The sequence below is a fragment of the Malurus melanocephalus genome, unplaced genomic scaffold, assembly GCF_030028575.1.
Source record: "Malurus melanocephalus ecotype Western Australia unplaced genomic scaffold, MMel_1.1 scaffold_84, whole genome shotgun sequence".
Taxonomy (NCBI): domain Eukaryota; kingdom Metazoa; phylum Chordata; class Aves; order Passeriformes; family Maluridae; genus Malurus; species Malurus melanocephalus.
This window is the reverse complement of record NW_026623316.1, coordinates 442,076-469,307: the sequence shown is the minus strand read 5'-3', so window position 1 is coordinate 469,307 and position 27,232 is coordinate 442,076. Positions and strand designations below refer to the sequence as shown.

The 27,232-nt window shown below is 39.1% G+C and overlaps 1 protein-coding gene across 5 annotated transcripts in view; it reads right to left on the bottom strand.

Annotated features, from left to right (window-relative positions):
* The window catches only part of SNCAIP (synuclein alpha interacting protein), a 97,495-nt gene that overhangs the window by 45,477 nt on the left and 24,786 nt on the right, over positions 1–27,232 (bottom strand). For all 5 annotated transcript variants that reach the window (XM_057367747.1, XM_057367750.1, XM_057367751.1 and 2 more), the window contains exons 2-3: positions 13,495–13,597; positions 5,363–5,435 (exon numbers count right to left, since the gene is read on the bottom strand). In XM_057367747.1, coding sequence (XP_057223730.1) covers positions 5,363–5,435; positions 13,495–13,551 — 130 coding nt within the window. In that variant the 5' untranslated portion in view covers positions 13,552–13,597. The remainder of the gene's footprint in view (positions 1–5,362; positions 5,436–13,494; positions 13,598–27,232) is intronic.

Here is a 27,232-nt window from a genome sequence, read left to right as displayed (position 1 = left end):
TACTAAGAAAATTCTTTAATATTCTACCAAGGAATGATCCAAGCAGTATTGTACTGTTTCAGCCATGTTTACCAGGGAGATATTTGGAGAAAAACAAAAGTCTGTGAAATTGATGTCTTTTAACACTGCTTTCAGATCAAATTTTACTTTATTTTCTAATGCTATTAAAACTACCAAAAGCTTGAGACAGAAACTGTCTGTAACTTTACGTTCATTGATTGATTCATTCTTCTCAACGGGGAACCAATATTTTGAATAATTTTTCAAATGGAAGTTAATTTGTGAATGAATAAAACAGGGCAGGAGGATAACTTCTGGACACTAAAAGTAAATTTGTTTTTATCAATCTGTGAATAAAGATCTAGAGTGGTACTATATTGCCTTCATTTGAAACATCCCTAGTAATAACTAAAAGTCATCACAGATGACAGAATATACTTCAACAATGACATGGCTCAGTGAAGCTTGTTGAACACAGATGTCTTGAGCCATTTGTTCAAGTGTCCTTAGAAAATTTGCCCAGAAAGAATGCAACCAATTTCATGCTTAATAACAAAAGCATAAAGGACTGATTTCTGTTTCAGTTCATCATATTAAACAATGATGAAAATCAACAGGCACTCTGAATAACACTTCATTTCAGGAAAAATGTRCTAGCTAGGTCCATTTCTAAACTAAACTCTTTAATTTTCTATCTTTGAAGATAAACAATGACAGAATCACAAAATGTTCTGAGTTGGAAGGGACCCACATGGATCGAATCCAGCTCTTGAGTGAATGGCCAGTACAGGGCTTAAACCCACAATCCTGGAGTTAATTAGCACCTTGCTCTAACCAACTGAAATTATTTCTACCTTCATTGTTATTATGCTACCTAAAATACCATTATCTTAATGCAGTATTGTAGAAAAAACAATCACCCTTAATCACACTTTATTGTGRATAAACCATGAAATTTTTTGCAAATCCTACATATTTTTCCCCTTTTAATCTGGGGATACTTTGGCTCCAAAGATCCCTTGGAATTTTCCTGAGTCAGAATTACCTAAATCTGAAAAGAACTCAGAGAAGTCATAAAGGATTTGGATGCAGGACTTGAAGGAATACTAAGTTTGGAGRTTATACAAAATTGGGAGTAACTGTTGAGTCCCTCTGAAGATAGAGAGGCCCTGCAGAGAGACCTTAACAAGCCAGAGATCTAGGCAATCCCCAACCATATGAAGTTTAACAAGGGGACGTGCCACATTCTGCATCTCAGATGGGGCAACCCAGGATGTACAGGCAGGCTGGGAATGAGAGGCTGGAAAGCAGAGCCATGGAAAGGGAGCTGGGGGTCCCGGTCAATGACAAGGTGACCATGATCCAGCAGTGCCCTGGCAGCCAGGAGGGCCACCCATGTCCTGGGGGTATCAGGCCCAGCATGGCCNACCCAGGATGTACAGGCAGGCTGGGAATGAGAGGCTGGAAAGCAGAGCCATGGAAAGGGAGCTGGGGGTCCCGGTCAATGACAAGGTGACCATGAGCCAGCAGTGCCCTGGCAGCCAGGAGGGCCACCCGTGTCCTGGGGGATCAGGCCCAGCATGGCCAGCCGGGCAAGGGAGGGGATTGTCCCGCTCTGCTCTGACCTGGGGCGGCCTCAGCTCCAGTGCTGGGGGCAGTTTTGGGTGCCACAACACAGAACAGACATTGAGCTGTTGGAGAGTGTGCAAAGGAGGGCACCAAAGGGGTGAAGGGTGAGGGGAAGCCGTGTGAGGAGGGGCTGAGGGCACTCGGTCTGTTCAGCCTGGAGGAGACTGAGGGGAGACCTCACTGCAGGGACAAGCTCCTGTGAGGGGAAGAGGAGGGACTGGCACTGATCCCTTCTCTGTGGTGACAGTGACAGAACCCGAGGGAATGGCCTGAAGTTGTGTCAGGGGAGGTTTAGTGATATTAGTGAAAGGTTTGGATATTAGTGAAAGGTTTTTCAACCAGAGGTGGTTGGGCACTGGAACAGGCTCCCCAGGGAACTGATCACAGCACCAGCCTGACAGAGCTCAAGAAACATTTAGACAATGCTCTCAGGCACATCATGTGACACTTGGGGTGTCCTGTATATAGCCCAGAGCTGGACTTCAATGATCCTACTGGGTACCTTCCAACTCAAAATGTGCTGTGATTCTTAGGCAGGACAAAGACTGTGCTGCTGCATGACTTTCACRCGCTTCATGCAAAAGCGTAGGAAGGAACAGGACCTTCCCACCAGGACAACACACACCCAGCCAGTGCTGCCCAGTGAAGGGAGGTGATGGTGGGATTTTCGAGAGGAAAATCTACACATTGGGAAAACATTTCTCAGACTTTCTAATACCTCGCTTTCCAAAAGAGTAAATATTTTGAGTAAAAGTTTCAAGCAATCAGAAACAGTTAAACCCAAAATTCTGCTGAAGGAATTATGTGAAGTGCTTGAGAAAGCACACTGATTTCTGAACACCAGAATTAGCCGAGGATTAAAAGTAGGTAATTTGAAAACTATGTAACCAAACACTTTCATATGTTACAAACTTATTATTGAACATCTACATGGAAGGGGGAAAGAAAAATTACAGGGCTTTTTATCAAACTTATCTGCAAACAATAAATAGTAAGACTTCCATATTATTAACCATATAGTTAAGAAATGTAATTCCATAAGAAGGAACTGTCTGTTTAAATCTGTTCTTACATCTGTTCTGGTGAAAATGGTTGGCTATATATATATTTATTCTTTTTTACAGTATAAAGTTGAATATTATTTTCACTACAATTTTTCTTAACTATCTTAGTGACTTAAATATTTTCCTGAGMCAAGATGACAGACAACTGTCTTTAAGACCATGACGTATCTTATCCATGGTCAACTTTTGCTTAAGTTTTAGTTCTTCTAACAAAATAATTGTCTGACAGTTCTGCTTTCATAGTYGTCTCTGTTTCAAAGGAGAAATGCAAGCCCTATCTAAGCAAGAGTCAATATGAGATAGAAAACTGGATCAGCTCTTTGTAAAACCACTGAGTTTTTATATTCGCAACTACTTGCATAAACAGTGGAAACAGATATAAAATAGTATTAATGCCATACATACTAAGGATTTATTATATAATCCATCTTCATAAAATATAGAACACAACGACAATACTTTGGCAACTTCTTTTTAATGATCTACAATATGGGGAAGGCAAAAGACTGTGTAAAAAGCAACTATGAAAAGTCATCAAATGGGCCTTACACAATATTGACTAATCCAGCTTTGTTGGTATTTCAAGATACTTGAGATATTGATGTCTGTATGGAGATGTAAAGTGATACACTCCTGTTCAGCAGTGTTATTATTCAGTGATTAGGCAGAGTAAAAATGAAAATACTTTAGTACTACTTCCCATTCACCAAAGTAAGTGATAAGTAACAAGAAAAGTAGCTGTTAGTACTGTTTCCACTTTACCAGTACCATTAATAGTGCTTAAGACCTGTTTTTCACTCAMGACTTCCAACCAATCTGCAATTAACTTCCACTGGTAGACTCCCCAGAGCTACTACTGTCTTCCAGCAATCCCTGTATTTGCTTCTGTCAACCCCTTTACAAGGCTATAGATGAGTACAGATGTAATCAAAATCATAACTGAAAATGTCCATCTGCAGAGGCAACCATGGTACAAGAGAGCTACACAATAAGCTGTCAGCATCCCACAATCTAAAGGAAAAGATCATAACCAGTTCATCCTTGCTATCAGCCTGCATTTTACTTTATGACTACTGTCTGAATTTTAAATGGAGAAAGAAGAATGGGAGGAGAATACTGGAGACAATGGTGGGAGCATGTGGGCAGCAMTGAGGGATTAAATGCTAAGGAGAAAGGCAGGGAAGAATGAGGAGCAGAAATGGGAAGAAGTGGGTGAGAAAAAAGAAAGGAGGCAAGAAGGAGGTAGAAGGAATGAAAGAAAGCAGGGAAGAACAGTGTGGAGAAATGGTGTGAAAATAGGGAAATGGTGAGACAGTGGGGAGAATGGGAGTAAGAATGGGTAAGAAGAAGAGAATGAGAGGAAGAAGGGGGAAGGAAATGGGACAAAGGGAAGATGCAGGATGCAAGGGATGAGGAAAGGGAGAAGAACTAGCAAGAAGAGAGWAGAAAAGGAATAGGGGTGAGGCAGGGGAAGGACAGAAAAGTATAATGGAGCAGGATGGGAAGAATGAGGGGAATGTGGAAGGGAGGATGGGAGGAGACTGGAGTAGAATGAGGGCAAAATGAGAGGGGTGAATCAGGAATCTTTGCCCTTTACACTTCTTCCCTGATTTTGCTTGCAACAAGTAATAATGTGTGTGCCACTGCAATGCCCTGTGTGGGGAGTAACATGCTAGCAAGTATGGCAAGGAGACTTTGCTACTCTTCATTGCCAAGGACAGTGGAATGCGATGACCTGTCCTTTAATGACTCTGTTAGAAGAAGCAGCAATCAGAAAGTTTCAATTTAAGTTAAATACATTAGAAATATAAAACAGTCTGAAAGGAAATATAGAAATAAATGTTGCTGAAGTATAGCATGGCTCTTTAGGCCTTCTATTATCCCATGAACTCCAGGTGTCCTTTTTCTGTTATAAAAGCACTTGATGAAACAATATTAACAAAAGTTCAATTAAAAGATCAAAAAGCACAATAAACTTTTCATAGCTCAACAAAAATGCTTCTCTTACCAATTCATTTCTTCTCCATCAGGAAGAGAAAAATAAAAGCGGATTAATCTGATTTACAGAGCGAAAAACAACACTGAATGCACTTTTTGTCAGGGAGGCAGGGGGAAGGTCTCCAGCTGGTTCTCATCTATATGCCATGATTCTTCATTTAGTTTACACTATTAAACTGAAAAACTCAGCTTTAATCTTTAACTATTACAGTATGCCTTAGAGTAGATTCTATCATGTAGCATCCTTGATACAGTTTCAGACTCTGGCAAAACATCATCCCTCAGACTGGTCGTGGCCATATGGGTAGTAAATGTATCCAACATTTTTTCATTGGCGCCTACATTATTACGTCTTGTCACCAATGGTTTCTCGGGTTTTCAAGTAAATTGTTGCACATACTGTGGTTTGGAGCTGTTGAGATGAAGCCCTACATTTATCTGTATACAGCCAAATTCTTTTTTGGAACTTTCTTTCCTTCTAATGAACTAACATCTGTTGAAAAAAAAGAAACTCATGTTTCCAGAACACTGTACAGAAATGAGAAAAAATAAAACAGCAGAACACTGCCAAGTAGCTATTGTTGCCAAATCTTACATGATTTAAAAAAAAAAAAAAAAAAAAAAAAAAAAAAGGCACGAAAATGATGGGTGGACAGAAGTGGGCATCATACCTGATCTGTCTTCATTTTGTGAATCACACCTTCTACATAATTCTGGGATGGTCTTGAGAGAAGTTACAGAATACTGTAAAAAAGGAAAAAAATGCATAGAGGTAATAATTAAAAAAGATAAAAAGTAAGATTTTCAAGAGGTTCAAATGTCATGGACACAAACTAAACCTACAAACCAAGGGTACTTCTGTCAGTCTGATGGTCTTCTTAGGTTGCACGACAAAAGCAGATGGCACCTGCTTTTGCTTCCCACCTTGAGGTGTAGCAAATAGACTTTCAAAGCTAGAGCAAAGCATCYCCCCACCTCAGATTTCTCCTTCCTGCAGATCATCATTACTTAAGTCACAAATACACACTGTGAGATATATCAGAGGTCAGAACACATCCAGTCTTCACTATAAACTTCAAGGGTCTCACTTTGCCCACCTGGGCATCTATTATGGTGATTGCACTGCAATAATCAGATTGCACTGCTTAAAAATCAGAATTCAAGCTGTCACAAACCAGTRTGTAAAAGAGATGCAGAGTCTGCAGAGATTAGATTTCAGGGGTGGGTGTGTATACTCACATATCAGATGACAGGTTTGTTTCTCTAACCTGGGTTTTATTAAAGCAAACTTGTATTATTATTTTGATGTGACAAAACACATCTGATATGAATCAGCATGTTATTCTCTGAATGAACCATTTAAAAAGGGGGAAAAAACCCACAGAGGTGGCATAGGTATTTTACTAAACAGAAGTTTTTTTTCTTTCTAAACTTGTGGAATACCCTTGGAACAACACAGGACCCACTGTTATAAAACCATGCATTCTGATATGCAGCTCCTTAATAGCAAGTCTTCCTTAATCAAATAATTAAATGTTACAAGAATCTCCACTAAAACAAATGAAAATCATTGTGTCTGTGAAAGAAAGATAATTACTTCACTTATGCAAAAAGACCCTATTAAAAACAGTATTTTGGAAACAAAAACAGAAAAAAAAACATTCAGGCTTAGCACAACTGAAATTTTTCTAAGAATACATAAACACCATATGTTTTCAAAGAAACAGATATTTTTAGTTGGTTTGCTGTTGACCAATGAGGCAAAACAACTACATATAAAACCATATGAACTTTCCACATTAAAAAAAAAAAACGATGGTGCATTGTCCTGGTTTTTGCTGACATTTCGTCATTCAGTGTTTGACGTGTTTCTAAAGCACAGCTGGCAATCTCCTTCAAAGCAATCTAAATTCAAGCTCATTTGACCAATTGCAGAATAATTTACTTTTCTGGTGCAAGTTTGGGACTGTTACTCAAATGACTGTAGTTACTTCATTAAGCCTAGAAAATGTCCCAGGCCTTACTTTTTCCCTTGCCAGCCTAATCCAGGGATGTATTGAGAAACCTCAACCACAAAAAGGAACCCTCATAAGTATTCCCAGGATCAACAATGAACTTATTAATTAAAATGTGTAGCAGCACTCCAGAACCACCCAGAGATTCAAATCCCGTTAAACAAGGGGCTGTCTATAAGGCTGTGACTGCTTCAGGATGTGACAGCCTAAAGCAAAAACCAACAGAACAGAGACAGGAAGAAAGATGCTACTAAAGACAAATTAATACAAGTTAAACACAGACAGGGACAAACACCATGTGCTGTGCTTCACTTTAGTTATTGTTTAATAAAGCCTGAGCTGTTAAGCTATACATCTTGCTATTTCAGCACAAACACTTACAATGCAATGTTGAACTGGTCTAGTAAGATACTTAAGAGAACCCAAGGAGCATGTCTCCAAGGAATATGGTAGCTTCATAAGACCAGCTGTTGCAGTTTAAACTATTACACAGTTTGTAATTYAATTAGAAAGAGGCCTTTCCATTGCTATGTATTTTGTCAGACAACTTCAAAACCAGAAACCATCTTTCTTTTTGTCTTTTTTCTTATTTGTTCCTGGAAGAATGGATATTTTCTGTTTCAACATTGCTCTAAAATGTACTCAGTTACCTTCAACTGCCAAAATTCTATTAAATTTTTATAATTTCATYATACATTTTAATCATATTGGTTTGATTTCATTAACAGATTTCATACTACTTACCTCTGCACTCAAAAAGACTKACACAAATTTATGTTTCTGCCTTCTGTATTTTGTGGCCAAAATGTAAAGAATCAGCTTTTGGTCCAGGATGCAACTAAAATTACTTTTAGATGTTTCCCAACCATAAAAACAATACATTCCCATCTCTTTCCACWAGAACTACCTTCTCCCATACTGTAGCTTGAGTTCTAATCATCAGTAATGTATTCTAGCTTTTCTTCAGCCATAAAATTCTAGGTTACACAGGATAGCAAAAGAGGTTGATATTGCAATCCTACCTTGGAACAAAAAAAGCTTGAAAGCTTATTCAACAACATTTAAAATTGTTTACTTCCAACTCTTTATTCAAGAATTCCAATTTTTTTTTTTGCATACACAATTAAACACCACTTCTCACATCTCACCATTAGGGTAACCACATCAGCCAGAGTTGAGAGCCATGCCGAAAGGCATGCCTGATAATGTAAGAACTGAGCACATCATGTTGCTTCCTTAGTCAATACTTACTGTGATCTTCGTTTTTTAATTAAAGTCTGTGGTGGTTGATGGTGACATTCAGTAACAAACTAAGAGCTTGATCCTAAGATAATACATGTAATGGAATTTTTAATTATTGCTTGAGGTCTAGGATCTTTTTCTGCATTTAAGGCATGCCTATGTCCAACTCCAAATAGTGAATTTTAATAAACTAAATAACTTTGTAAGATGGAAGAGCAGTATCAATAGCAAATGAGACAAGAAGTAGTAGCAAATCTTCCATATAAATGCAAGATATTTGTATAGACACCTTCCTTCATCACAGATAATTTTTTTCAGGTGCCTCCCAGTAAACAGTTTAACAGTCTAATTTCAGTTTATTTGCTATTGTGGAAAACCCAAAATGTTTCATTGATATTAAAATCCCATCAAATTAGCAACTTTACAATACATCTTCTTAATCATTTATTAACTGCACAATGTCATCGTCTTTCTGAGATGTTTATTTGGGAGTAGCAAGCTATGTTAAGAAAAAGTAAAGGAACAACACTTGGCCTGATGTTGCAGGAAGGTTTTTCTCAATAGTAGTGTCACTTTAAAACAAAACAAAAAAACAAAACAAAAAAAAAAAAAAACAAAAAAAAAAAACTGAGAAAGAAAGGGATGAGACTGGTGCAGTGCATGTGAGAAGTATCATCTGTCCAAAAGAAACATCTCTCTTACAGCTGCGATGAGCATCTTTGGAGCACTGGTTAGGTTATTTGTACTATGTGCTGATAGCATCTTATATAGACACTCGATATTTTATTCTTCCCTTTACCTTCAGAGGAGACCTATATAGACACTAACACTGTTAGAGGTACAAAATGTCTGTCTGAAACTAACACTTCCTATGAACAGCTTAGGAGACAACTGCATTTTGCTTCTTTTTTATATGGGAGACAGGAAAAAAGAAATGTGAGAGAACATCAGCTGGATGGTAAAGAAATCAATCTGCAGACAATGATTGTGCCTGCACAGTGAAGTAGAACCCTCCATGCTGAGTGCGCCAGGACTGGTTGATGGGTAGGAAAAGTATGGCTGCGTGTGAACCTGAGGGGTGACCCCACTCTTCGTCTGGCCAAGGAAAGGTGACAGCAGGCTCAGGAGGGGCCCCCTGTTAAATACCTGAGACGCTGGCAGCTTGGGCATACTCCTGACCATGCATAGACTACATCTTTCCTGCCAGGCAAGGACCCATGCAAAGTTTTTTAAATTGTTCCAAAATCCCTGACAACTCAACAGCTGTTTACTTAGATTTGAACTCAATTACTGCACTTGCATTTCACAAAACTTTAAATTAGGCACAGTCCCACACTGGCACCACTGAGCTAAGCTTTCATTCATACAGAGCTTATAGAATGATCAAAGCAATTATACATACACTCAATCTCTAACAGTTAAGAGCGTCTTAGCATCAGGAACTCTGGTTATGATGAGGTTATCTTGTATTATTTCTGTGAACCAAAAAAATAAAATACTTTCAATTTGCTCTATTCACCAGGGCAAAATAAATCCTACATTTTAATCAAAGGGTTAGGAAATCTTCAGGTAACCATACCAGCAGCATAAAACTTTGGAGCAGRAATAAATTTATAGTCAAAAACAGGTGAAATGGGAAAAAGGTGAAAACATAAAATACATTTGATGATGTGTCTATCCTTTAATGCAACTTGAAGRTCTTTTTTCCCTCCTTCCTTTCTGTGAGCAGTTATTCATGAAGAAACAAATGAAAATATTTAGCCGGGTTGCTTAATGTCACTGCAGACAGAATATTATTTTTGTTCAATGTAAACAAGAGCGCAGAAACCTATTCTGCTTACTGAACTACAGTCAAATATACCATACCATTTAGAAAAAGAATGGAATCCCCTTAGTTTAGAAAATAAGAATCATATTTGCATTCTAGAGCCCTGATGGAGTTGGTAGATGTAGCTGCTAAGCCACCCTTAATAATATTTTAAAATTCATAGCAGTYAGTCTCCAATGACTGGATAAAATTGAGTATCACATTCATTTTTAACAAGSATAAAAAGAAGAGCCTGAGGAACTACTACTAGGCCAGCCACAGCTCAGTGTCCAGTAAAAGCACAGAACAGACCCTCCTGGAAGTTATGCTGAAACATAAATGACAGAGAAGTGATTACAGAAAGCCAGCATTGCTTCACACAGGGTAAATTGCACCTAACTAAGACACGTCTTCTACAAGTGAGTAGACAAGAGTGACAAGAGCTACAGATGTCATCTGCCTCAGCTTCTGCAAGGCCTTTGACTCCTGGACTCCACTCTTGGGAGAGTACATCTGGAGTACCGCCTCCAGATCTGGGGTCTCTGGGGCAAAAAAGACATGGACCTACTCCGTGGGTCCAGAAAAAGGCCATGAAATAGACAGAAGGATGGAACACCTCTGCTGTGAAGTAAGGCTGAGCAAGCTGGAAGTCCTCATCCTGGAGAACAGGTAGACGCAGGGAGACTTTTTTTATGGCCTTCCAATACATAAAGGAGTCTTTWAAGGAAAACAGAGAAATATTCTTTTCCAGGGCCAGTAGAGACAGGACAAAGGGAAAATGAAAGAACATCAATTCAGAATACAACCTGACATTTTTAACAGGGAGGGTGGTGAGASACTGCAACAGGTTGCCAGACAAGTTGTGGATGCCCACCATACATGACTGTATTTGGTTTMAGTGGCAAACTAAGAGAGGGGGCTGCCTCCATGTAGGACCGATGCAGCTCACTCCATTATGGACTGGCAAAGGCTGAGCATATCAGAGATGCTGGTAGCGCCTCCAGGTGGGTGAAAAACACTGCATAATAGCAGCTGGAAGAGAGGAATAAAAATATGTGAGACATCAAGAYAAGTGAAGAAGTAGGGGAAAGCAGTGCTYCAGGTGCTGGAGCAGAAATTCCCCTGCAGCCAAAGGGGAATRCCAAGGTAGAGCAGACATCCAGCCTCCAGCCCACAGAGGATCTCACATGGAGTATGTGAATGTGCCCTGAAGGAACCTGCAGCCTGCGGACAYAGTGAAGGAGCAGGCTGCCGGCAGGAACTAATGCCTGTGGATAGGAGACTACATAGGAGCAGGCTTTGTGGTAGGAACTGTGAGCCTGTGAGACCCATGCAGGCCCAAGTCTGTTCCTGAAGGATTACATCTCACGGAAAGGATGCATTCTGGTGCAGTCCATGGAGAACTCCATGAGTTTTCCATGAGCCCAYGGGAAAAACTCACATTGGAGAGGATTCTCTTCAGTGGGTGGGACCCCATGCTGGTGCAGGCATGAAGAGGATGAGGAACAGCAGAGACTGTGATAACCTGAATGCAAACCCCATCCTCCCCTATCCCCCTGTGCTTATCGAGGTGGCGAGGCAGAGCACTCCAGAGTGAAGTTGAGACTGTGAAGAGGGAAGGGTGGGGAAAAGGTGMTTTTAGATTTCTCCTTGTTTCTCCTTCTCCTGTGCTGTTTGATTGCTAGTAAATTTAATCATTATCACCAAGAGGAGTCTTTTTTGCCCATGACAGTAATTGGTGAGTGGAGTCCTTCTCCTTGAAGCACAAGCTTCTTGATGGAGGGAGAGTGACAGAGTGGCTTGGTGGGCACCTGGTGACCAGTCAATGCCAACCCATCACAATAAGCCTTGGAGCAAACTGATCAAGTGGAAGGTGTCCCTACCTATGACAGGGGCATGGGAACTGAATGGCCTTTGAAGGTCCCTTCCAACCAAAATTCTATGATTCTATGATATTGGAGAAATGTACAGTATCCTTTTCTCATATACAAATGGAGCATAAAAAATAAACCAACACAGGAAAATAAAACAAAAAACAAGACAAACTCCTCTTCTTCCCCTGACTAACACATATTTTTGCTTTTTAAAACAAATTCCTGTCTATTTTTTATATTTATTACACTTTGGTCTGTTTTGCTGAAATGGAGTGCAAGCATTTGAACAACCAAAAGTGGCTTTCTAACTGAGGTTCATTTGTAAGTGCACCATTTTAACAGCCTCCTTGCTGCCATTAACATTAGTCACTTTTCTGCAYTGGATTAGAACCAGAGGGCTAGCAGGAATAATATGATTTGCTAATACAGATGCTCTGCAGCTGCTCTTACCAGAGCTGGCTATTGATAGAAGGTGAAGAAAGGTTTGGTATCTCCAAACTATGTATGGTGAGATGTGAGTACAACACTAAGCAACCAYGAATTCTCATGCTGATCTTGGTTCTGGCGACAAATCCTTTGTTCTCTTACCTGCTCAAGCAGGGAGTAAAACCACTACCTCAGTCATTTGTGATGTGTTTTTATTTAATGTTCAGCATCCACTGAAAGAACAGCCTATTAAAGCAGGCAGCCTGACCTGTTCAGCAGAAAAGTGAGTAACCTAACCCACCAGTATGCTGCAACAGCCACAATGGGAGGGACATGGAAAGGTTAKATCTATTATGTTTTACAGTTTTACAAAACTGAGTATAGAAACAGATACCAGGACATAATCTAGCATATAACAGTAATAAAAAGAAAGTTGCCCATAATAAGGTATTCACTCAAGATTGGCTCATTGTCTTGTAAYATTTTGGGCATTTGCCATATTCTGCTTTAATAAAAATTCAACAGTACAATAGGTAGAAAAAATAAATTCCTCTTCAAAAGGAAGAATAAAGCATCTGGAATGTTTTAAAATGAATCAAGAGAAGCAAATGCTAACAGGAAAACCAGGCCCTTTGTTTTTAAGAATAAGAAAAAAAAAAGTAACTACAAAACTATGAAATGTGGAAAGAGATGGTGGCACACTTTCATCTGAAAACCGAATTAATAAATTATTTTATTGGAGATTTAATTTATATATTCAAGTCTATTGTTTATGGAGTATTTAACACATGAACACTCCATTGCACAAAAAATGGAAACACTGGCAGCAAGACTAGTATTATGAGCTGTACAGAAATACATTGTATCAGTGCCTCCAATAAGAACCTTACCAATATAGACAGAAACACAGTAATACAGTATTTTTCACTGCAATTTTATTCGTGACACTAAGGACAGCGCTGCCTAGGAATCCCTGCAAGTCTTTCTACCTCTTTCTGCACACTACCACACTTACTGATAAAATCCTTCCATACTGGGAAATACCTACTGATGAAAGGGCASAGGTGAGAGAAGCAGGTTTTTACAACTGAAATGATTTCAATTAAAAAAGGTAAGCTTAAAATCTTGGTGTCCAAGGCTAGCACCACAGCACATATAGCACATTTAGGMAAATGCAACCCAAAAATGAAACTTACTTATAAATCTAATTTACAAGTAGAGGAGAGGAATCAAGTTTCCATTACAAGAAAATGGAATTCTCATTATTAGATAYTTCCTTTAAAAAACATCTTATTTTACTCTAGGTTCAACCTGTCTAAACATTTATTTATATGAAGTAAAAAGAAGTGTGGCTTTTAACAACAGTATTGTTTTTTGCATTAGGACTGAGATATCAAAGTTGTCTCACCTTGAATAAATAAAATTAGACTTGTACTTACCGATATATCATCACTGAAATCTATTTCATCCAAATCAAGGTATTCAGGGGCTTCCATTATTCTTCTATGGACATCTTGGGTGAGTCAGCACATTAGTAAAGACCTAAGCAAGAAAAGAGAAATAAACTGTCTTTAAAGAGTCAAAGGCACACAGAAGTGATTTCATACTGTTGCTCAATTACTGGAAACATTTAATTTGGATAGTAGTCTTTCATAATTTAATCCCAAAAGCTAAATATGATTTGCCACCTCTACTCTGCATATCATGAAGTAGACATTCCAATTTTTTGCAAAAATAGCTAAGTGCTACTTGAAATAGAAGCCAAATATACTTGATTCAGCATCACAGTCCTTCCAGAAGTTAAATACAGGTATAAAGATCTAAGCTGAAGGTCTAAGTTGAAGACCCTCATGACCTTGCAACCAAAGCTGTGTTAATGATGTCTCTTCTCTCAACCATGAGACACTTACTCACAGCAACACCTGCTGCTGCAGTTTTCCTCTGTCCAAGATTGCAGAAAAGAACTGAGAATCCCGTTGTGCACAGACAACAAAATCCTATCACACTTTATCTCTTCTTACAAGCAGACTTAATATACAATGCAGCCTGTGCTTTACAGATTAATGGTTTACCACCCCTCAGGCTGTGAGTGCACATCCCCCGGAATGGCAATGCTTGCAATGCCAGAATTATTTCAAGTGCACTAATTAACCATTATTATGGGCATTATTAACCAATATTATAACTAATGCCCATTAACCATGGGCATTAACCATTTTGTTGCAGCAATAAAAATGGAAGAGCAAATGCTCTTGCAAATCAAGAAATTTGGCTGGAAAAGTCAATATTTCATGTGAATAAATTAAAGCTTAGACAATCAGAAGATCRAAGTCCTCATTGTCAATCCTAACTAGAATGAAGGTGTGTCACTTGAGACAATGCAACAGAAGTAAAAGTACGAAAGGAAGGTATTCTAAAGGAAGTTGAACAACACAAGTGCAATGCATTTTTAAATAATGTGAGGCATTACATAAGGATTAAGTATTATTATAGAAGAAAATTAAAACCTCCAGTCCATGTACATAACAAAAAGAAATGCCCTAAAGAAAGAAGACCCCACAAACCCAATTTATTCATATGACAGCTACCAAGGAATATGTTTACGAATAATGAAATCAACTGTGTAGRCCTAAATAAAATCATTTGTGAAACATTCACATGCTTAAAAAATGTCCTAGGATATAGGGTCTGAAAAAATTGCTTTTCTGCAAGTGCCACCTGCAAACAAAACCTCAATAATTAATCTCCCTAATAACACATTATCCAAGCACAAAGCTGACCTTAAAACACCTGTTCTTCTGAAGTTATTAGAAAGAGAACCAGTGGGCAAAACTCCCRTTTTATGCTGAAATAGCTACAAAAGCAAATTTTTTTTTTTTCTCACCAAGTTACTGAAGCAATATCAGCATAATTTTCTCATTAAGTGAATGTTCTGATCTTGGCTGGAATCGACCTGATTTTCTTCACAGTAGTTAGTATGGGGCTGGGATTGGGATTTGTGCAGCAAACAGAGTTGCTAATTAAGGGATACTTTCATTACTGCTGAGAAGGGCTCACTAAGAGCCAAAGCCTTTTCTSCTCCTCACATCCCTCCCACCAGTGAGCRGGCTGGGGACACAAAAGGAGTTGGGACAGCAGTGATCCCAACTGATTCAATGGGATATTCYATAGAAGCTGACATCATGATCTGCATAATAAGCTGCAGGAAGGAAAAAAAGGGATGTTTGGAGTGAGGGTGTTTGTGTCATCCCAAGTCACTGTGACACATGATGGGGCCCTGCTTTCCTGGAGATGGCTGAACACCCGCATGCCCATGGGAAGAGGTGAACAATTCCTGGCTTTGCTTTGCTTGCACGCACAGCTTTTGCTTCCCCTACTAAACAACCTTGGCTACCTACAATTTGCTCTTACTGTGACAGTTAGACTTGAGTGAGGCTCAAGTGTCTCTGTTGTGAAACTCATCAGCTTTTCATTTTGCACATTTCAAAATGCTATGTTTATTCTTGCAGGGAACCACTAAAATCAGACAAAAGTCTAACAATGAAAGGAAATAGCTATTGTGAAAAGGCATGATATATTCAAGTCTACAAATTTCAGCATTACAGATTTTCCTTAACAGAAACGTAAACTTTCAGTACATTTTTGAAAGATTTTTGTATTTGGGAGATATTACAGCTCAGTTGTGGCAAAGTGCAATGCCACTGTATTTCAGCAGTTGGCAATGCAAGGATGTRGTAGTGGAGAGTTAGAGGGTTGGCTTCTGTGAGAAGATGCTACAAGTTTCTGCTGTGTCTGATGGAACCAGTGTAAGATGACTCCAAGACAGGCCCATTGCTGACCAGAGCTGAGCCCCGCAACGAYGGTGGTAGCACTTCTGGGATAACAGGATTAGGAAGGGGAAACAGGTACTGTGCAACAGCAGCCAGGAGAGAGGGGTGAGAACATGTGAGAGCAACAGTCCTGCAGACAGCAAGGTCAGTGAAGGAGGGGACAAGGTACTTCAGTTGCCAGAGCTGGGATTTGCCTGCAGCCCGTGGTGTAAGATACAGCAGGGCAGCTGTGTCCATGAGGCCCATGGAGGAGCCTGTGGAGGACCTCAAGTCAGAGCAGGTGGAGGACCTCAAGTCAGAGCAGCTGGATGCCCAAAGGAGGCTGTGATATTATGGAAAGTCCATGCTGGAGAAGGCGCCTGGCAGGACTTGTGAGCCTGTGTAGAATGGAGGCCATACAGAAACACTTTGTAGGCAGGACTTGTGACCTTCCTCCTAAGAGGTAGAGACTGGATATCAGTCTATCACTGTGACTATTGATACCAGTTCAAACCATACTGCCAGCTTTTGAAGCAAGACATATGCTGACTAAGTATATCAAATATATTTGACAAATGTTGGCACACAAGAGGGTGGTTGTGCACTGGAACAGGTTTCCCAGGGAATTGTCGCTGCCTGACAGAGTTCAATGTTTGTTTGGACAATGTTCTTGGACACAYGGTGTGATTCCTGGGGCTTTCTGTGTACGGCCAGAAGTTGGATTCAATGATCCTTGTGGTCCCCCTCAAACTCAGAATATTTTTGTATGATTGTATGATTCTGTACGTACTGTCTTACAGAAATTAAATTCTGTATTACTACAGAAGGTGACAAATATGTGAAGTAGGAATGAGCATTAAAGTATAAGTTTAAAAGTTAAAAGCATCTATGGACCATGTAACATACAAACAGCCTGAAAACAATGCTTCATTAAGATTCAGTTTTTCATGAGAAAAAAATTGATCAAAAGCTGCCCCCCCATTATATTAAAAAGTCAGCAGCAGGGATAAAGCTACTTTAACCATACCACATAAGGAAGAATCAAGAAGTGACCCAGAATTTTTTATTTTCAACTAAAACTGAAATTATTTAGTTAAGATTAAATTATAAATTAAAAAAAAAAAGTTTGATATTAGTTTTTAAAGTATAATTAAATTATTCACTTAATAAAATTATTCAGTTAAAATTATTCAGTTAATAAAAATGCTAGTAAAAATCCTTCATAGCTTTAGCAAAATAACTATTATTCATCATTATCATATATCTCATGATTTTAGAACAGAAATATCTTTCAGAGTTAATTTTTCATTCTAAATTGTAAGAAGCCATTGAGGCAAAAAAAATTGCTGTATCCATGCATAGCTGACAAAAGGACTTCATTTCACCTAGTGAGGTACAAAACCCATGAAGTCAGTCCACCATCCTGCATCATTACCCCCCCAAAATGTTATCTTCTGTCCTTTCAAAAGCTTAACRACTGAAAGACACAAAGGCTGAAGACAAAGTTGATAACCAAAACAAAGACATTTTCTCTATGAAAAGCTTTCTGAAGATAGTGTTCAATTACATGAAAAGAAAGCAAAAGAGCTGAAATCTCTTAATGAAAAGATTTTAATTTTTTCTTAATGAAGTAAAACTGGACAGTACCTCAGATCAAATACCATTACTAAATTAGGCTTCTCATTACTATACTTGGAGTTTTATGCAAAAGGTGTACTTTTTGGACCCAATTTTACACAGTGGAACTCCACTATGCATAACACAAACMATATGGTAAGGACAGTACCCAGAGCTGTGACTATTTTGAGAGCTTTTTGACAGCTGAATCCAGCACACCACCAGCAGTATAAACAATCTGAATAGGATTCACAGGAAGATCATAAGCACAACTGGCCAAATTCAAGGTAGAAATAATAGCAACCAAAATTGCAACCGCCAGCAGGGGCTGACATGAGATGAATAATGTGTTTCCAGCACCAAAATCACAGCAATACAGATGACTGTCTCTGGCTTGTCAGCAGAAATGTCTGACATTTAACTTATAATTGTTCCTAACTGTAYTTTGGAAGCTAGTAATTTAATATTCCACAAAATTTTAACCCCAAAAAGGGTATTTCCTGTCTGGAAATTTGACTTAGAGATAGACATATGCACACATATGCATATTTTATACAGGTAAAAGAAGTTCGAGCAGTTCTCAGAATTCAAAACCAAAAGATGAAAACCACATAAACATCATCCATATGTACTCTGGAAAAAATAGCTTTTTACAATTTTGTGAAGCAGTTCACCAGGAGAAATTGAGCTAAATAATAAAAAAATTGCCCCATTACTACACAGAAATGGGTATTTGTTGTACTACCAATAACTAGTATTATTGGTACAATAAAATATTGCATATGTTGCATTGCAAGAGATAGTAGTATTTGAAACCAAACTCATCCTTCTCCCTTTCAAGCACGTGCAACTCTCATTGTTTTTTTTCAAAACAGATTTCCTCTGCTGCTCTCCTTCTCAGCTAAAACTAGACACCTGAGCTCAAACCCAGTTCCTAACAGACATTCAATAAAATCAGATGAATGAGGGGGAAAAAGCAATTTCAAGAATAATACTTATATTACTAATATAGTAGCAGTGAAGTATTAGATGCAGGGAACAAATCCATCAACTTCTGCAAACACTAAAAACCCATTCTGKATTGATGGCACACAGTACCAATAGATGAAATGCTTGAAATTGATGAAATTGTTCACAGATTTCGTTTCTAAGGTACATCTAGCCTTGGATTTTTCTCTCCAGTCTCAAACAAAGATTCACACCATCAGCAATCCCTAGGGATCAGTGTGCCTTTTGAGGATAAAGTAGACCCCATGCAGCAATGGCAAGAATGCCTAAAGAGTCAAGTCAGCWGCACGATTAACCCACACTAGTGCTCATAGGCCATACAGGCCAGCATTTGCTATCTGGCAATGAACAGAGTGAATGAAGAGACTGATACAGCAGGCAGGATATATGCAAACATCAGGTTCAGGTCCTTGTTCTGACTGCTCAATGCAAAACCATGGAACAGAAAAGTGTAACTAATTTGTGATGCCTTTGCAACAAGGCTGTAGCAAATTCAGTAGCTTCAAGAGGAAACTAATCCAGTATCTCAGACAAAAACAGTCTCAGTGAAGCATGCCAACAGGGAGCACAGGGAAAATGTCCTTTATTGAGCCAAAATAAAAACAAGTAATTGAAAATACATAATTTTAATTATTTATGGATACATAAAAACCAAGAACAAATACCAATAAAAGATCTGCTGTCAATTAAATCTTTATTACAGTTATAACTCAAAGAAATTCTGCTAAATGCCACATGGGATTTTATTTTCCATATGTCAGAACTACTTTAACAAAATATTTGGGGATTTACTTAAACTTTCAATCAAATGTAAAGTGAATCAGATGTAAAATACTTCTAAGTTTCCTTTTGCACAGTTAATATTAAGGATTTAAGATTTAAATGCCCAAATGCCATGACAGTTGCTTTTTAATTTGGGGATAAGGTTACATTTTTCAATTATAGGTCTAAGATAACAAAATAAACATATGGTCCTTTCCTAAGCATTAGGAACTGCAGTAGCTCAAGATGAACAAGATCAGTGGGCAGAAAGGAAAGACTGAACATCTTTAATTTAAGCACACAGTATGTGTTTCAACTAATGCTTGAAATCTGGTAAGCATCTGAATTTTATTCCCTACCATTAAGAAATACCAAGATAATAACCTCAAATTTCTTCACTCTCAAACAAACAGAACAGTGTAACATTACATTTTGTTAAATCTATTCAGCATGCAATGAAAAGCCTAGCACCCAATTAAAATCTACTGTTGAGGAAGGCACGTCAACACCAGGAAATGCCTAAAACTGAACTCGGTTTCTCCATCCTCACATTCTACTGCAACAGTTATGTTATACCAAAAATTAATTTGGCCTTTCAAATCTATTTAATACACAATGTGAGGAAAGCCCTACAGTACATCCAGGAGAGCTGCCATAATTGGGAGATTTGAGAACTGGACTGTTGAATAGAGGCAAGAAATCTTAGCTGCTGGGCCCTAGTAGAGTTATGTTCTGCTAACACTACCACCTCTCTAGCTTCTCATGCTCCCTGGTGCCTCGCTGTGTGCTGTCTCCTATTACAGATTACAGGTTCTTCAAGTCAGGGATTGCGTGGTCACTCTACATTTGTCTGGCTTTTCGTATAGCTGGGGTCCTTGTCTACGAACAGAGCTTTGTGGTGCAAGAGCAATTCAATTAAATAATAAACATAATGCAAATACAATGYAGTAGGCTCTGGAAGAGGTTGAAACTTGCAGGAATCCCCAGGACAACATCTGTCACCAAAAGATGTTCACRAAATACAGATGGTGCCTTTGCAGGTGATAAATGCAGAAGTCAAGGAGAATGAATCAAAGACATCCAAGACAGAAAAAGTATAAATTTAGAAGAGAATAGTTCAGTTGGAAGCGACCTACCATGATCATCTGGCATGAGTAAGACTTTATATATACATGCACTCTTAGAAAAACCCAGCTTCTAAATCTTTTTTTTTATTATCTTCATTATTTCTACAGGGGAAATTACTTGGATATAATCAATAAAATTTCAAGCAACATGATTTCAAGAATATAAAGAGTGATAATGAAGCTCAAATTGAGATTTTTTTCCTTTTCAAACATACTTTAACTTCATGTATTCAAATAAAATGGCAACACATGGTTAGACTATGGTGATATTTTTAAGTCATATAATATTCTTGATAATATAATATACTCTGAATGGCCTTGTGCAACCAATTTTTGTTACCCTCTAGTCCTCCCAAGCTGTGTTTTCTAATTAAGTGATGTAACATTTTTTTCCACAACTTGTCATTCCAAGTATCTATCAAGTCCGATCTTAAATACAAAAATATAAAGAAAAGACTCAATAGGAGCCCTAGGAGATACTAAAGAGTTAAGATGGATTTTCAGTAAAAATTTATTTAAAAAAATTAACAGTGAAGCTGAAAAAATATGTGATTTATTTCAGTGAAGGAATGTATTCTGCAACCAGGATTACCTAATCCCTTATCCCATTTATTCAGGAATAGTCCTGAGTTTAAAAGTTCACAGCAGCAATTCATAATAGTATGATACTTCTAAAGCAAGGAAAAAATAAAACCACTACTTTTAATCACCACTCAAGTACTATCAGTACACGAGCTACACTGATAGGGCAGGAAGACAGAACTCAGCAAAGCACAATTTTCCAAGGCCAAGAAACGTTGTTTGCAAAATTTTACTTCAGAAAAACTCTGTATTCCAGACATGAGGGAACGATCCACCCACAGCCCACAAACACCGAGTCCCTAACGAAGCCAGTGCACATACAGGACTGGTTTAAGATAAGAACAAATGCATATATTCCTGGCCAAATTTAATTGAACTTCTCTAGGTCATATACCAGACCTTAAGAACACATGTTCATCCATATTGGTTGCACACAAAGGGTGGGACAAAGCTGTTCTGCTSTGCACTGGGGCGGCCTCACCTTGAGACCTGTTTGCAGTTTTGGGCACCACAACATAAGAAGGACCTAACGCTATTAGAAGGTGTCCAAAGAGGAGGGATGAAGATGATGAAGAACCCTGAAGGGAAATCGTATGAGTGGCTGAGGTCGCTTGTCTGTTCAGCCTGGAGGAGATGGGGAGACATCACAGCACTTCTGCAGCTTCCTCATGAGGGGAAGAGGAGGGGCAGGCACTGATATCTTCTCTGTGGTGACAGTGACAGAACCCGACTGAATGGCCTGATGTTGTGTCAGAGGAGGTTTAGATTTGATATCAGGAAAAGGTTTTTCATYCAGAGGGTGGCTGGGCACTGGAGCAGGCTCCCCAGGGAAGTGGTCACAGCACCAGCCTGACCAAGACCAAGAGGTGTTTGGACAGTGCATTCAGACGCATGGTGYCATTATTGGGGTGTCCTACACAGGGCTAGGAGCTGGACTGATGATGTTGTGTTTACCTACTGACTCAGGATTTTCTACACCTTTATGATTTTGTGATTCAATCCTATGGTGTCCTAAGRCAGATGCAGAGATAATGTGCACTTGCAGCCCAGCAAGCCAAACATGCAAAAACCAAAAGCAGCATGACCAGTACGTTGAGATCAGGGATTATGCTCCTCTACTCTGCYCTCATGAGATTTCATCTCAAATACTGTGATCAGTTCTAGGGTTCTCAGCCCAGGAAAGGACCTGCTGGAGTGGACCTACAGGAGGGCCACAAAAATAATGAGAGGGATGGAGCACCTACCTTACAAGGAAAGGCTGAGAGAGTCAGGGATGTTCAGTCTGAAGAAGAGAAGGGTYCAAGGAGACATTACTAAAGCTTTTCAATACTTCAGACTGGGTTTACAAGACAGATGGGGAGAGACTTTTCACTAAGGGTTTACAGTGATAGCACCRAAGGTTAATTAGTTTAAATTAGACATCAGGAATAATTTTTTTGCAATGTGGRTGCTGAAACACTGGAACAAGTTGACAGCTTGTCATCTGCCAACATTCAGTGTCAGGTTGGACTGGGCTCTGAGCAACATGATCTAGTTGAAGATGTCCCTGCATGGCAAGAGATTTAGACTAGATGACCTTTAAATATCCTTATGATTCTATGTTTTTGAAGTCATGTGGAAGGAGGTARTAGTATACGGTTCACCTATTCTATCTTCTACTTCCATGAAATGAATGGAAAATTCATCAGAACTTCAGGCATTTTAATATCAAATATATTTTAACTTCTACAAAGACTGGAACTGTGTAGTCTGTAAGATGTATGTCAGCATACACAGAGTGAAGATAAAGCATGCTTATTARGACACAGTTCCTCATGCTGGTTGGGGTTTTTTCAGCCCACTGAATAATACTTAAGAAAACTTACCACAAATGTTACCCTAAGGATGACATCTGAGCTGCAGAAAAATACAAGCAAGCTTTGCCATTGATATCCGTGTAAGTAAGATGTTACCCACTTTAAGGCAAGGAGAGTCTATCTGGCTGTCGGAAGCATCTCCTTCTTTTTTAAATTCTGGTCCATTTAGCTGTCTCGTGAACAACCATTACACTTAATATTAAAAGGGAGTGATTCTACTTCTTCATTTCCAAAATAACACAGCAACATAACAAAAACAAACTTAATATTCAGGCTACTGGGTGATCYGACTAACTGAAGAGTTGTTTTTACTGTAACCCAACTTGAAAGACATCTGCTCACTGCAGACCACCCCAGATTTCTTATAACAAAACCATCCTTTCCATCCAATAGCTTTATATTCCTTCAACATTCAAGCATAAAGGAAGCTGGACTCCAAGCATTCAGCCAGAAATACACACTTGAGCATTTTGGAGTGAGGCCTAGAAAAATAAAGTTGTTTGTTTCAATTAGCCTTGAAGGAGAAACCTTAGGAGTTGGAAATTAATAGCTGTTATTTCAAAACTGAAACAGCATACAATTAAAGCACTGGAAAAAAGCTTAACTGCCTGCTTAACTTTAATGACAGGATCAAAAAAAATAAGAGGTCAACTGATCTGCTGAAAAATATTTAATTGGCTGTATTTGGTTAATTTATAGTTTTATTCCCTTTGAAGTACTACATGGTTATTTTTTCTTAATATGTCATGCAAATCTAATATGCTTATCTCATCACAATCTTGCTTATATGGCAACTGCTTCAGTTATTTCAGACGAGCTAGCTCCTTCTGTATGCTGTAGGGACTTACTGACATGCAGATCAAAACCAGATCAAACAACCTCCCTTTGTAAATATTATATGTACATGTATGAGAAAGGGAAAAGAGTGTGCAAAAATCTCACTAGAACACAGAGCAAGAACATACACTGGTCCATTATCACAACTTGTTTCTACAATATCACATTGGTAGGGAGTGATCTACTGGTAGCTGAGGCCAGAGTGGGATGGTGGCTGCACTGGACACTGTGCTTGGAGTGAAACATACAGCTGCTGCCTCGGATATAGTGCCAGATAAACTGTAAGAAAATCAGGTACTGGCATTTATTTCAACTTCTAACATCTTAACTTGTGCATTAGAAGTGGAAWCTGATCTGGCTTTGTCACTTACAGAGTTGTCAACTCATGCCAGTAAGAAAAGCACTGCTTTAGCCAGGTACCACACACAGAGGTGCAGCTTCTACTGAGTGCACTGCAGCAGCATCCTCTCCTCTTCACTGTGACATGCTGTTATATTTGCACACAGGGACCACAGAGTAACTCTAACCATTAATGGCTGTAAGCTCCTTCCTTAGTAATTTTCCATTTGAAAAAAAGAGGCTCTGCCTGTGAGAGGAGATTAAATGAAACAATGCACTATTCATTCTTAGCCATTTTTTGTTAATGGCCATAAAAYTAGTCAAGCATGCAAAATATCTTATAGTTCTACTTATTTCTACTGCTGCTTTCATGCCACTTACCTAAGTTAATACTACTTCCTGCCAGCCACTGACTGTATTTGGGCTTGAGGGCCATTGTCCTCACTTGTTTARAAAGGGTCTTTAAATGGTAATGAACCTCTGCTTCTTCCCTTAGACTGCTCTGTGAACATGTATTTATTATTATGTTATTTTCAGTTACCACTTGTTCTCAAAACGAATTTGTTCAGTCTTCACATTAAACATTTTTGTGACAGCATGACTCTAAAATAACAAAGTGTTTCTGCTTAATGCAGAGAATAGTTCTCATATCTCTATTATGAGAGAAATACTAATGTCCATTTGAAATTACTTAATTATAAATTTAAAAATCTGTCACCCAGAGGCATAAGAAATAGTCACAAATAAAGCAAGCTACTTAAAGCATGAAGTTCTTATCATTCATGTATGAAATGGACACTTCCCACAAAAAAGACCAGCATCATCTTCATGAAATRTAATTTATTTTCCCAAATGAAATGTTCCTGTAATTTCAAAAAGGACACTTGAGTTAAACACTGCATTTACAAGAAGAAACTCTAACAGCAGAAACTGAATTAAAAGATTATTTTCCATCAACAAAAAAATAAATTTTTAGAAAAAATTCATTTTCTCAAAGGAGAAAATGAAAAAGCRAGCAAAGACATTTTTAACAGCTCTATATATCTTGAGAAATAATTAGCAGATAGAYTAACTTTATCACCCAAAACAGCAGCACAAAGCAGCTGAGGTTAAAGCATGTCATAAGCTGAAAGGGTCTGCCTGAAATAATTTAGTTCAACTGCCCTGCTCACACAAGGTGAAGCAGAGCAGGCTAAATCCAGGGCTGCACCCAGCTGGGTCCTGAGTATCTCTAAGGACAGGTATGGAGTATCTAGGCAACCTGTGCCAGTGTTTGACCAGCCTCACAGCAAAAGTGTTTCCTTGTGTTTAGATGGAATTTCATGTGTTTCACTTTGTGTCAATGGCCTCCTGTATCCTCAGTGCACACTGGAGAAGTCTTCATGGAGAAAAACCTCACTCATCTTCACTCTGTCTTATGAGTATTTATACATATTAACAAGATTCTCCTGACCCTTGTCCTCTCCTGACTCAAGAGTCCAAGCTCTCTCAGCCTCTGCTCACATGAAAGAAAGTCCTGTCCCTTAATATTATTTGTGTCACTGTGATGGATAGATCTGTGCTCTGGTAGATCCGTACTGTCTTGTATTGAGGACCTCAAAACTCAGTGCTCCAGGTCTGGACTCATCAGCGCTGAGTAGAGAGGAAAGACCATCTCCCTTGACTKGGTGGCAACACTCTGCCTCAAATGGCCTTTAGGGCCGTTGGCTGCCCTGGCCACAGGTGTATATTTCTGGCTCTTCATCAGCTTTGACCCTGAGGTCCTTCTGTGCTGAGCTCATTTCCAGCCAGCTGGCCCTCAGCATGCACCAGTGTGTGGGGTCATTGTTCCCCAGACACAGACTTTGTATTTGCCTTTTTTGAACTTCCTGTGATTCCTCTCCTCCCAGTCCCTCAGACTGTACAGGTTTCTCAGAATAATAGCACAATCCCTCTCAGTTTTGCAGAAACTGTGAACTAAAGAGACTGTGCTGTTCCCCTGCCCAGGTCTGTTTAACAGCTAATATGAAAATTTTAATATGTACCAGTACCAACTGCTGCGGTGGATCACTAGTGACTTGACACCAACTAGACTTTGAGCTGCTAACCATAACCCTCTCTCAAGGCCCAGCCACATAATTTTGAATCCATCTCCCTGTACATTAATTTAACTCAGCCTTTGTCAGCTTGTCCATAAGGATGTTATGTGACTTAATGTCAAATGTCTTAGCAAACAACATCCACTGCTCTCCTCTTGCATCTAGGTAGTCACCCAAATGCAGAATAGGTTGGTGATATTCATCAATCAGTGTTGACTACTCCACACTGCTACTTTCTTGCACTTCATGTTTGAAGGTGCTTTGCAGGAAGATTGTCTCCATCACCATACTTAGAGACTGAGGAAAGGTTGATCAGTGTGGGTACTTCCACAGGTTTTCTTTCTTGCCCTTCTTGAAGACAGGAGTGAAATTTGGTCTCCTCCAGACTTCATTCACCATAACCTTTAAAGACGACCAAGAGGGGTCACACCATGACATCAGTGATCTCATGCACAGCAGAAGTATGTCAGGCCCCACAGATAATGTGTGTGTTCAAGTGCTCCTTCTCTTCCTCCTACCTTTCTCCAGACCTTTTCTCTGATCTTAAGATAGCAGGGATTCCTGTGGCACATCACACCAGGAGATTGATTGCAGTAGATTGACAAAGGATTTGATTACTTTGGCCTTTTCTGAGTCCTGTGTCACCAGTTCCCATGCCCCATTCTGTAGTGGGTTCATGTTCTCCTCATTCTATYACTGTTTATGTACTTAGAGATGCTTTTCCTGTTACCCTTCACATCCTTTGCCAAACTCAACTCCAGGTCAGCCTAGGGTTTCTTAGTCCTATCCATGCAAGATCAGACAACATCATATTGGTCCTGAGTCACTTGACTGTGTACATTTCATGTATGAGTTCAGCCAGGAGCTCCTGGTCCATCCTTGCACCAAGCAGACTGACTCCTGCCACCTTTGCTTGATTTCTGTTTATTGGGAGGGAATTCTCCCGGGCTTGGAGGAAGTGAATGAAAGTTATGAAAGGATATCATACAGTTATGAAAGGATGTCAAAGGAAGAAAGCAAGGTCAAAGATGGATGGTGCACTCCCAAATAAACTATGCTGACAAACTGGTAACACTGGATGAGGAGAAGGCTGAGGGGCTCAGCAACTTTTTTGCCACAGTCTTCCATGGCAAACTCTCATCCCACACCTCTCAAATGGATG